General features: G+C 37.9%; 1 protein-coding gene across 1 annotated transcript in view; it reads left to right on the forward strand.

Moving 5' to 3' along the window:
• Positions 1-1,088: 1,088 nt before the first annotated feature.
• LOC123662494 (neural cell adhesion molecule 1-like) overlaps positions 1,089-13,575 on the forward strand; it is a 50,226-nt gene continuing 37,739 nt past the window's right edge. Inside the window, exons 1-3 of the mRNA XM_045597337.1 lie at positions 1,089-1,218; positions 2,560-2,692; positions 11,650-11,858. Of these exons, the coding sequence (XP_045453293.1) occupies positions 1,089-1,218; positions 2,560-2,692; positions 11,650-11,858 (472 nt within the window). The remainder of the gene's footprint in view (positions 1,219-2,559; positions 2,693-11,649; positions 11,859-13,575) is intronic.

Here is a 13,575-nt window from a genome sequence, read left to right on the forward strand (position 1 = left end):
CTCATGTGTATTGCTCATAGTCACCACGCTAGGCAGGGGATTGGTGACCGCAGGGCTGTCTTTGTCGCACCGAAAACGCTGCTGCCCGTCCTCGGCCTGTGCATTTTAAAGCCAGCAGTTGGATGGTTATCCCGCCTTCGGTCGGCTTTATAAGGTCCAAGGTGGTAGTGGAACTGAGTTATCCCTTAGTCGCCTCATACGACACCCACGGACCCACGAAGAGAGGGGGTGGCTATATTCTTTACTACCGTAGCCACACAAGGGGCATTATTATATAATACTCGTAGAATATTGTCAATTCAGTTACATCGTGTGTGAACAATGAACAATTTATTGGGTTTACTATAGTTTCTCGTAAATTTAAAACAAAAAAAGAACTGACTTTATTACTGCGACTGCTTTTTCGTACAAGATTTGCACATAATTATACAAAAGCATAAATCAATGGATATTTTTATCTTTGTTTTATTAAGCACGAAAAATAACGCCAGTCATGGAACCCCATTCACAATTCAACTCTAGCGCCCACCATTTTTTAAATTAAATTACTTTCGTAATGAATAAATGTATTACACGGGGGATGCTTCTTTCAACTTTTTTATTTAGTTATAAGCTGGAGAAGTGCCTACTTTATTTTTTATCTGTTATATAATAAATTTCGTTTCAGCGCCCCTTACTCGATTTATTTTAAATGTAAATGATTTGATCCTGAAATTTTCCTTCACTTTCAAATCTTTGTAATGAAGAAGAATTTTAACTGATTTTTTATGAACCTGTCATTCGTGTACTACGCAGATTTATAATATTTATCAATTCTATAATACATAAGGGTCTAGCTTGTATTACATACTAGTTGATTCAGCCAACTCCGTACCACCATATTTTTTCTTCAGTTCCTATATAGTTTACCTCTTTTATACAACATTGTCATAGTAATAACGAATACAAAAAAATACATCCCATAAGATGAAGCCATTCGGTAGTGTGTGGACATACATACATATTACGATATCAAGACTATTATAGAATTTAAATCACAATACAAAAACAATAACTACATAGGCAATAATCCTGCTGTTACGTAATCGATGAATGCAAAGAGTGTTCTGACAATAACTGAGCGATTGATTCGTAATACAGTTAAAATTCACAGAGCCATCGATCGCTCGATGAGTGAACGATTATCGATAACAATAGATCACTTTTGGCTAACGTTTGGTAGGTTGTTTATTAAAAAAATAAGACTGATTGTAAGAATCTTAAAAAAATTGTCACTTTGACGAGTATCTTAGTATTTCGTGGACCATAAATAACCTAGCGTGATAGCGGATAGCGTCTTATCCTGCATTAAACTATCGTTATTATTGAATTTATAAAAATAATTAGTTGATCCCGCAAACGTTGTTTTGCCATATATGTTATTAACCCCTTTAATCTAAAAGCTAAGGGGTATGAAAAATAGATGTGGACCGATTCTCAGACCTACCCGATATGCTCACAAAATTTCATAAAAATCGGACCAGACGTTTCGAAAGAGTATGGTAACTAACATTGTGACAAGAGAATTTTATATATAACATTTGACTAGCCCGTTGGTGCAGTCAGCGACCCTGCTTTCTACTTCTGAGTATGGGTGTCCTTTATATTTATATATGCATTATTTATCATCATTACAACCTATACAGTCCACTGCTGGACATAGGGCTCCACAAGTTACACGCCAAAAATAACGTGAACTCATGTGTTTTGCCCATAGTCACCACGCTGGGCAGGTGGGTTGGTGACCGCAGGGCTGGCTTTGTCGCACCGAAGACGCTGCTGCCCGTCTTCGGCCTGTGTATTTCAAAGCCAGCAGTTGGATGGTTATCCCGCCACCGGTCGGCTTTTTAAGTTCCAAGGTGGTAGTGGAATTGTGTTATCCCTTAGTGGCCTCTTACGTCACCCACGGGAAGAGAGGGGGTGGCTATATTCTTTAGTACCGTAGCCACACAGTACACACAGTACATATGCATTATTTATATCTACGTTTATTACCAAAACAAATAAGAAATATGTTTCAATACCAGTCAGCTGGTAGCTTTTGTTTAATACTCAGGCATTAAGTTGCCTATCTTAGAAACAGACCATCGTACATCAGACATGTACGAAAAAAACATATATTGTATATATATTCACTTGTTTATTACCTCTGTACTCTTTTTAAAAAGACTAAAAAAAAAACAAATACGGCAGGAATTCCGACTACATTTCATTTTTAAGTGCTAAAATATAAAAAAGCTATTGAAATTTGCAAGGAACGTTAAAATTATTCAAAATGTACCAATGCACTGTAACTTTTTACGACTATTTTGCGCAAATTTTTCTTAACTATAAGCTATTATAAAAAAGAGTTATAATGTTTTTAAAGCAATATTGTGCCAGATTTCCTTAGTTGTTCATAAATAACAATTTTGTTTTACTAAAAATATGTAATATAATAGTTATGTGTTACCTAAAATATAGACACTTAGATGCCTAATTTCACATATAAATTTATTTCACTATTTTTTTCTCTTACAGTTTCAACGGTGGATGTGGACGCCGTTCTAGGAAAGACGGCCTCACTGCCGTGTGACGTCACACCAGATACGAATGAAGACAGAGTATACATGGTGCTCTGGTTCCGAAAGAGCGGCGGCAAACCGATATACAGGTGATTGATAATATGTAACTTTTTACGATATTATACTTCTATAAAGTAGTATAATAGTATAACAGCAATTATTATACACATATTTGGGAGCGTGAGGAAAAGGGAGGATCCTCCGGCCAGACGGGTGTTGTGTCTGGCGGGCTAACGCCCCGACGCTTGTTGTCGGGATCTTGTATATATACTTAATCACTTTGAAAACTCTGATAGCGCGATGTAGCATACGTCAGTTTTCTCTCATTACGTAGTTTGTAGTCGTTCCTATTTCGCGCGATGGATGTCGCCACATCACTCCCCTCCGAGACCGGAGGTCGATAGCAGGTTAAGTCGTCCATTCATCTTGTGATGCTTGCCGGGCCAGTGGAATGTTCCAGTGAGTCGGAACCAGATGCCGCATAGTTCACGGTGAGTCGGAACTGTCTGCGGTGATGCTGCATATGCTCCAGTGAGTCGGAGTGGTGCAGTGCTGCGTAGTGGCTGCTGCTGCGTCGACCAGGAGAGAAGTGCGTCTCTGCTTGCTGACCGGCCGAAGTGCAGTGTGCTGTGCCAAAGTCGCTGAGAAGGCTGTGGGTGATGACCAGGAATGCGCGTCCGCTGCATGCTGGTGGTCAGGATACCCGTAGTAGCCTTAGATGCTGGCTGGCTGAAGCCGTAGATGCTGGATGCTTCTCGCTGCTCGAAAGCTTGAGGAAGTGATGATGACGATGAAGGTTGCGCTGAATGTTCATGCTCGGGGTCAAGTGATGATGACGTCATGATGACGTAGCTTGCGAAGGCTGCGCTGATGTTCATGCTCGGGGTCAAGTGACGATGACGTCATGATGACGTAGCTTGCGAAGGCTGTGCTTGATGTTCATGCTCGGGGTCACCAGTTTGGCAAGTGCGGAGGAACAAGGTGTTGAGTTCCTCGTCCGCCATCGCAAAGGGATGTGGAGAACCATTCATCATTTACATAAATAATATATATGTCACACACACTCACACACACACACACAAACACGCACACACACATACCTGTATATATAAATGTATATATAAAAATTATTTATTCCATTAAAGTAGAAAATAGAAATATAAATTATAATATTGATAAATTTAAATATCGTACAATGTAAATGGACTCTGCCTATTATTAACTTCATTACCGATCAATTGTTTTTCGAATCTACCGACATAAATTAATTGTGTTTCTTACTTGCTTACGTTTCGCTCACGATCTATGTCTTCGCTTACTTTTTATTTAATATCTAAGTGTAATAAGTGTGAATTGTTAGTGTGTCGTTCAATGTACTTTAATCTATTGTGTTGTGTATTAAACTGTCTCTTAGTGCTGTAATTGGACTTTCTTTTTTGTGTACGACGACCCGGCTTGCATAAAGGTACCTACACCGAAAATTACTACACACCCCTTCTGAATTATAACCATAAGATATAGTGTAGTGAGTAATCTCATCATAACAACCACTACCACGATACCATCTAACTTCCATAACTGGTGACCCCGTAGAACACAAAGATGAGTAGTGATAGCGATTCTGCAGGTACCGTCACATCTAGAAAAAGTGAACATGTCACTATGCGTCGAACAAAAAAGAGTCATCTTAAGAGCGGCCGACACGACATATCGTATGACACGAATAAAATTAATTTTAAAGTTCCTCAATTTGCATCTGAGGATCCTGAACTTTGGTTTGCACTTCTAGAAAACCAATTTGAAAGCTACAATGTCACTGATGATTTAATTAAATTTGCCACTGTAATCAACAACTTAGATATTGCACATGCGAAGTCAGTAAAAGATATCATAATGAATCCGCCAGTCACAAATCGTTACGACAATATCAAGAATGAAATTCTTCGACGTCTTTCGGCCTCCCGCGAACTCAAGGTCAAACAATTGTTAAACCAAGAGAAGCTAGGCGACAGGAAACCGTCGCAGTTTCTCCGCCATCTTCAAGATTTGGCTGGTACCTCTGCCACTGACGACCTTATTAAGCAGATCTGGACTAACCAGTTGCCCATCAACCTCCAAACTGTGCTAGTATCCCAGCCAAGTCACTCTCTGGAACAACTCGCGGACTTAGCGGATCGTATTCACGAGCTTACTACACCATTTAATGTCGCATCTACGTCATCAAGTTCTGCGCAGCCTTGCCAGCATAACGAGATCGCAGAACTAAAGCAGATGGTGGAACGCTTAGCCTTGAGATTGGAGAAGCATACTCAAGGCAGACCTAATCATAACAGGAAAGCCGATAACTACCGTTCCAGACCACAGCAGCGAAACCGATCATCTTCGCGACATAGATCACGGTCGAACTCCAGCTACCGGCGGTACCCTATATGCTGGTACCATTCGAAGTACGGCTCAAAAGCGCATCGATGCATACAGCCATGCGATTTTAATAAGCCGGAAAACTCCAAAGGCGGTCGCTAATGACGACAAACGGCTGCCCTTCTTCTACTGGTCGTCTATTTGTCACCGATCGTAACACAAGAACCCGCTTCCTCGTGGACACAGGAAGTGACCTTTGTGTTTACCCACGATCTGCACTGCGTGAAAGGCGCAAGAGGACCGACCTACAGCTGAGTGCTGCTAATGGATCTTTAATAGACACTTATGGTTATTGTGAATTAGTTTTAAACCTAGGTTTACGGAGAAATTTTCAATGGCGGTTTATTGTTGCCGATGTGTGTAAAGCCATCATAGGTGTAGATTTTTTAAAACATTTTAATTTAATTGTGGACTGTCGTAATCAACGCTTAATTGACAATGTAACTTCTTTATCTATTCCTGCTGCTCACGCTTATACTCTTAATTTATGTTCTGTTAAAGTAAAATCAGGTGACAGCAGGTACCACAGTATTTTAAACAAGTTTCCAGAAATTACACGCCCTTCAGGTGTACCCATTGAAATAAAGCATAACACCGTACACTTTATCAAAACTACACCTGGTCCACCTATTTTTTGTACTCCACGCAGATTAGCTCCCGACAAATTAAAGATAGCCAAAGAAAAATTCGAGCTCATGTTGAATAATGGAACCGCACGCCCATCTAAAAGCCCTTGGGCCTCGCCTTTACACCTCGCTCCCAAGAAGGATAGCGATTGGCGACCTTGTGGCGACTACAGAATGCTCAATGCACGGACGATACCCGACCGGTATCCCATTAAGCATATTCACGATTTCGCTCACGCTATTTCTGGGTGTAAAATATTCTCGACCATTGATCTAGAACGTGCTTATAATCAAATACCTGTTTGTAAGGAGGACATTCCTAAGACTGCCATCACAACACCGTTCGGACTTTACGAGTTTCCATTTATGACTTTTGGTCTGAGAAATGCCGGTCAGACATTTCAAAGATTCGTGGATGAGATGACGAGAGGTTTAGACTTTTGTTATTGCTACGTAGATGACTTTTTAGTATTTAGTAGAAACGAGGCAGAACACGAGACTCACCTTCATCAACTTTTTACCAGGATGAAGGAATATGGTATCCTCGTTAACACTTCGAAGTGTATTTTCGGAGCCAACGAGGTTACATTTCTCGGATACAACATTTCTGCCGCAGGTACTAAACCTTTAAATACTAAAGTTCAGGCAATTAAAGAGTTTCCTATACCTACAACAGTGCGTCAACTTCGTAGATTCCTAGGAATGGTCAATTTTTATCGGCGATTTTTACCTCACGCCGCTCAAATTCAGGCACCTCTGAACGCTCTGCTAAGTGGTTCTGTGAAATCGTCTCATCCAATCAATCTTTCTGGCGAAACACTACTGGCTTTCGAGCGATGCAAGGAAAGCTTGTCAAACGCCGCGCTACTTGCTCATCCTGATTGCAATGCTCAGCTTGCTCTGGTAACAGATGCATCTTCTTCAGCTCTGGGCGCAGTTTTACAGCAATTTAAAGACGGCTCCTGGCAACCCCTTGCGTTCTTTTCGAAAAACTTAAGCCCTTCTCAACAAAAGTATTCGCCATATGACCGCGAGCTACTGGCCATATACGAGAGCATTAGATACTTTAGGTACATGTTAGAAGCAAGACATTTCGTGGTTTTTACAGACCACAGACCACTTATTCACGCTTTTCGCGATCGAAAAGATAACTGTTCGCCTCGTCAATATCGCCATTTAGATTATATATCGCAATTCACGACCGACATTCGACACATATCGGGCAAAGACAACATTGTCGCTGATACATTGTCTCGTGTTGACGAATTGCATATACCAATCGATATGGAGACACTGGTTAAGTTTCAGGCTTCCGATAAAGAGCTGTCACACCTATTAAACGGTGAATCTTCACTTCGCTTGGCTAAAGTAAAACTTCCCAACAGCGAATTGGAAGTGTACTGTGATGTCAGTACCTCATCACCCAGACCTTTTATTACTAAGGCCTTACGAAAACCGCTCTTCGACAGACTTCACAATCTCAGCCACCCGGGTGCCAATGCCACGGCTAAATTGGTCGCTGAGCGCTTTGTATGGCCTGGAGTACGTAAGAATTGTCGACTATGGGCACGACAATGCTTAGCCTGTCAGCGCTGTAAGGTAAGTCGCCATATATCTTCGCCCACTGGTACGTTCAGTCTACCTCGAGCCAGATTTGCCTTCATTCACGTTGATATTATTGGCCCTCTTCCAATATCACAAGGCAAACGATACTGCTTGACAGTGGTAGACCGCTTCACACGCTGGCCAGAAGTAACACCAATGGCGGACATGACCGCTGAAACTGTTGGAAAGGCGCTAATATCGTGGATGTCCAGATTTGGATGTCCAACCGATGTTGTCACCGACCGCGGGCGTCAATTTGAATCCACACTTTTCCAATACCTGGGAAAAGTGATAGGATTTAAACATCGTCGCACTACCGCTTATCATCCAGCGTGTAATGGTATGGTGGAGCGTTTTCACCGCCAGCTTAAGGCAGCAATTATGTGTCATGCTGACCCTAATTGGGTTGACTCATTGCCTTTGATACTTCTTGGTATTAGAAGCTCGTACAAAGAAGATTTACAATCCTCATCGGCTGAGTTAGTATATGGTGAGCCGTTGCGTTTACCAGGAGAGTTTTTTCAGACAACCCCTCCAGACTCCACCGATATTTCGGATTTCGCAACCCGCCTCCATAACATCACAGCTAAGCTGAAACCTTCTCCAGCCGCTCGTCACACGAGTGGTAAAATATTTGTTCACAAAGGCCTACAATCCTCAGAACAAATATTTTTAAGGGATGACTCGGTACGAACATCCTTACAACCCCCTTACTCAGGTCCTTACACGGTTGTGGAAAGAGGTGATAAGACCTTTAAGATATTAATGAACGGCAAGATAGTCACCGTTTCCATAGACCGCCTTAAGCCGGCTTATACAATGGTTGACCCATCTCCTACCCCAAACGCCTACCCTATGCCTAATTCCAACCCTGCGTACCATCATTCGACTCGTCCTGAGCCACCAGAGGCAACCAGCATCCCACAGGAAAGTAAAAAGACAACGCGCTCTGGGCGCAAAGTAACTTTCCCGGACTATTTTCGCCCGTAATAACGGTCTCCGGAGGGGAGTGATGTGGAGAACCATTCATCATTTACATAAATAATATATATGTCACACACACTCACACACACACACACACAAACACGCACACACACATACCTGTATATATAAATGTATATATAAAAATTATTTATTCCATTAAAGTAGAAAATAGAAATATAAATTATAATATTGATAAATTTAAATATCGTACAATGTAAATGGACTCTGCCTATTATTAACTTCATTACCGATCAATTGTTTTTCGAATCTACCGACATAAAAATTGTGTTTCTTACTTGCTTACGTTTCGCTCACGATCTATGTCTTCGCTTGCTTTTTATTTAATATCTAAGTGTAATAAGTGTGAATTGTTAGTGTGTCGTTCAATGTACTTTAATCTATTGTGTTGTGTATTAAACTGTCTCTTAGTGCTGTAATTGGACTTTCTTTTTTGTGTACGACGACCCGGCTTGCATAAAGGTACCTACACCGAAAATTACTACACACCCCTTCTGAATTATAACCATAAGATATAGTGTAGTGAGTAATCTCATCATAACAACCACTACCACGATACCATCTAACTCCATACATATAATGAATTTATGTTTTGATTTTAGAGTTTTTTTTTATATCACTAGGTTAGCAAACAAGCGTACGGCTCACCTGATGGTAAGAGATTACTGTAGCTTGTAGACGCCTACAGTACTAGAAGCATCGAAAGCGCGTTGCCGACTCAATCCCCAATCCCCCCAGGAGCTCTGGTCACCTTACTCACCAACAGGAACACAATACTGCTTGAAAACAGTATTATTTAGCTGTGGTCTTCTGTAAGGTCGAGGTACTACCCCAGTCGGGCTGCTCCATATTTTGAGCAGGAAATTCCTGCTGTGCCCTTACCTCAGTTAGAGTTATAATGTTTTAATTGATTATAACTCAAAAATTAAAAATCATTTTATATAATTTTTTTAATGGAACATTTTAACGTATAAATAACACAGTAATCGTTTTTATGGAGTAAACTCCAGTCGCACACGTAAGAGCTGACACACATAATTTTTTATATCAGATTTAATTTTAGTTCTTTGTACAGATGATTTCATAAGTAAAATAAAATTGTTTTAACTGCTTGCTATGAACAATTTCCAGCAGTAATTTGAGCAGTGCGTTTTTTTTCCGTTGCGAGTGGATAAAGTTAGCAAACGTCTTTTGTTTTGAACAATAAAATTTTCACGGTTTATAATAAAGCCTGTTAAGGCGGTGCTAATGAACCGTTCGCGTCACCTTAAGCGGATAACCAGAAGCCCAGTACTGTCAATCCAATTAACGTAAAGAAAATACACTTACAACGAAACGCACTTAAGACGTTTCACGCGAGCTCGTTAACGATCACACTTGATTTGCGGGGGTTCACAACCTATTATTGTCCTCAAGCTCCAAGAGGGCAGCCCTATTCAATCGTAAACATCAAATTAGCCCTTGAAAGCACTTACGAGTTCCATTAGCCTCTGTTGTAAAAAAAATCTTTATCTTTTGTTAGATCCTGAAAATGTTTACGATCCAGGAAAGACCTCCCAGATTTCTATTGAAACAAGCTAATAGCTTCTAATGTTTTTTAAACGAAGTCTCTTTTGATATTAATTAATCAAAGCTTGAATAAGAAATGTTAAATTATCTTAAAATATATTTTTTAACCGACTTCAAAAAAGGAGGAGGTTACGCAATTCAACCGTACGTATATATATATATATATATATATATATATCATGTATGTTCATGGATAACTTCGTCATTTATGAACTGATTTTGATAACCATACCTTACCATAGTAAGGAAACCAGAATCTGATGATGGGATCCCAGAGAAATCGAGGGAAACCCTCAAAAATCCACATAGCTTTTTACTGGGTGTACCGATTTTAATGATTTTTAATTTAATCGAAAGCCGGTGTTTATCGTGTGGTCACCTTTAAATTTCATCGAGATCTTATTACAACTTTTGAAGTAATCTTAAATAAATATAGTTTATATAATTTATATTAATTTTGTTTTTGTTTTGATAAATTATATGTATAGTTTTTTACAGTATATATAATTAGGGTATTGGTACGAAATAATTTTTATTTAAAATTATATATAATAAAAGAAGTATTAATTAATAAAAGCAGGCAAAGAGGACTTATTATTCAATAAGCTTATGAATTAAAACAAACAATAATTAATATACGAGACGAGTAATTTTCTGCTGAATATTGAATCGGTGCCAATATCTATAATGTTATAATTAGCATTCTAGAAATTTCTTCAGGATAATATTGTTAATTTTTATATACAGGTGTTCGAATCAGTGGGGTTCAAATGGGGGATTTTGGCGTATATCATGTTGCGAGTGAAAAAAAATCCTAAATCTTTTTTAAATTTGACTTTGCTTAAATAGACGAGCTACTTGTATTGACTCCACATAATACCGACGTTAATGTTATACTTAGTTCAGTTAATATTATTTGATAAGATTTTCACCTGTCAATAGTTAAATATATATTTTTTTATTTATTGTAAAGAAATTAAAAGGTCGAATAAACGTACATTATTATTTTTCAATCAACTTTTTAATGCTGCCTGCAGTAGTACCATAAAATAAAAAGAAAATAAAAAGCGTAACGATTAATTTATCGGGAGAGAACAATATTGAGATAACCGCTGCTCCTGTTTACGGAGGGAATTACGCGAAATCGCAATTATAAGTATTCACAACAACAAACAAGAACGAAAGGAACGTTCTGCGGACGTAATATCTCCATAAAAAGTCTACTTAAATTGTTAAATTTACCCGCGAACAGCAGGGTGTACAATCAAATAATCTCTTTCAAAGCTTCTTGCTGTATAAATTAGGATGAAGGTCGGTAAATTGAGAAACGTACCCTTCGTCCGGAAATTGAAAAACTTCACCGTAGCGTCCCTATTTTCGTTCTAGAATTTGACAGAATCTCCGTCGAGAAAAATAAATTTAGGAACGGACCACGTGGCAATTTATTCACTTTTATTAAACTGAAATGGCCATCGTGATTGTTTTGCTAGTAAATTTTGTTACGGAAGTTTTCGATTAAATTCTTTTCTAAGCGCGTAATTTTAATAAAATTCTAAAACGTATTCGCAAACACGAGTGTATTGAGTACAAATTGATTTATTAACGCCATTAACGTAGAAACAATTAAATTTCCAGCGCAAACTATCGCACCACGTACCGTGCGAAATAATAGCAGTATTTTTATATTAAGTGCGCGAGTGTTATTTAGTCCCAAAAGAGCAATATATTTTTTGTTATAATTATGCTGCGGAAATGGTAACACGGTTTCCTAGAAAATTAAAAATGAATCACCGTTAGGATTATTAATGGTTTTATTTTTGCAGTTTCGATGTGCGTGGGCGGTCGTTCAACAAGGCGTTGCAGTGGTCTGACCCTGGCGCCTTCGGTCCTCGGGCGTACTTCGCAACTGTCGCCCGACCAGCAGCTCTTACTTTGAATTCGGTTCAACTTGACGATGAAGGAGTATATAGATGTCGGGTAGATTTCAAAAATTCACCGACAAGAAATTTCCAGATACGACTTATTGTCATAGGTAAGACATTTATATTATTAATTTTACAAATCAGTCACAGAAAAAGAATAAAAAAATTAGAAATATAGTATTTCACATTTCGTAAACATAGAAAAGTCAAAAACAACATATATACTTAAACACGTTACCAAACACGTTAACGTTCGGAATCGTTATTTTCATAAAATCATTACGTTTTGCTCGTAAGAAAATCGTAAATATATGATCGACATCAAGCGATCTAAAATTTAATCTGAGGTTCCAACAAAACTTATAATTTAACGAGGGAAAAAAAATAAAACCTTTGAAACTTTTTCATCTCGAATGAAAATTCCATAAGGCGGCGACGGGGAATCAATTTAGTCATTATGGATGAATCGCGCGAGCATCGCGGCCGAGTAATGACGTCCCGTGGACATTTTAATTATGAACTGTCGGCGATGCTCAGAGCACGTTGATAAAAATGCCAACGATGACGTGGATAAAATCTGGCCGAGACAGGGAGGATTTAACAGGAAATTAGATTTGAATGTGTAAAAAAAGTTTCGAAATGGATTATCTTAGTTAAGTAAAAGGTTTTCTTTTTAATTTTACAATTGGTATGTTTTAGAAGAAAAGATAAATAAATACAATGTATGATTTGACTATATGCAATATGTAAACAACTACTTAACGTTTTTTACCTATTTAAATATGTGTGAAAAGCCTAGATCCTCATTATAAAATGTACAAGCAAAAACAAAGGCCTTTTAAACAAAGTTTCATCCCCTATTTTTCGTACCTGTCCGTACCTTATGAGCTGTCTACTATTATATATTATGAAGGTTTTTGATGATGAACCAAAAAAGGAAAAAAAAAACAAGTCATAAAACGTAGAATAAAAATACAGCAAAAATAATAATCACGGATACGACGGATTGTTAAAAAAAAGAGATTAAAAATAAAATTTTATTCGAACTTCATTGATAAAGATATATTTATAAGATATGTCATAAATAAATCAAGGAAATCTTTACAAAAATATATAATTTTTTTACATTAAATTATTGTACCTGATTATTAGCATCATACTTTAGAGTTCGGACTTCTTTTCTTGAATTACGAAATACGGAAATACAGAACAACAATTTTTAAAATAAGTTGAAAAGTTAGTCTTGATTCAATGTGTAAATTGTTTGTTGACAATCCATAATTAAACTCGAATAAGCTAATTTAATAACAATAGAGAAATAAATTGCTTTAAATAAATAGTCACATAAAACAGTATATAACCCGAATTCAGTTAATAGTGCTATTTTAATGATTAAATATTAAAATACTCTTTGTAACAGCAGTCATCTAATAATTGGTTACAACAAAAATATAAAAAAGCCATTTCTAGAATGCTTATTTAAATTTTGTTTCATGTTAGTTAACCTAGCATTTTGATATCATTTATATAACATTAATCTTTCTTAAACATCAAACGCATGAAAACGGTTTTGTAGGACAAACGTTCAAAGAACGTTCGAGTATCAATATGCCTCGCTCATACGACACGATAATCACATATAAGCTTTAAATGCATAGTAAACTACATTCGCTCAAAGAAATTACCCCATTCAAAGCGACGACAGAGGCAGGCAAAAGAGATGGAAAAAATTCCTTCAGACGGAATAAAGCATTTAAAGTAAGCCTACATACCATATGTACTCCGTTCAAATCCATTAGACAACTCGTGCCAAGAGGCAATTTACTT

Source organism: Melitaea cinxia, chromosome 18 (assembly GCF_905220565.1).
Source record: "Melitaea cinxia chromosome 18, ilMelCinx1.1, whole genome shotgun sequence".
Classification (NCBI taxonomy): domain Eukaryota; kingdom Metazoa; phylum Arthropoda; class Insecta; order Lepidoptera; family Nymphalidae; genus Melitaea; species Melitaea cinxia.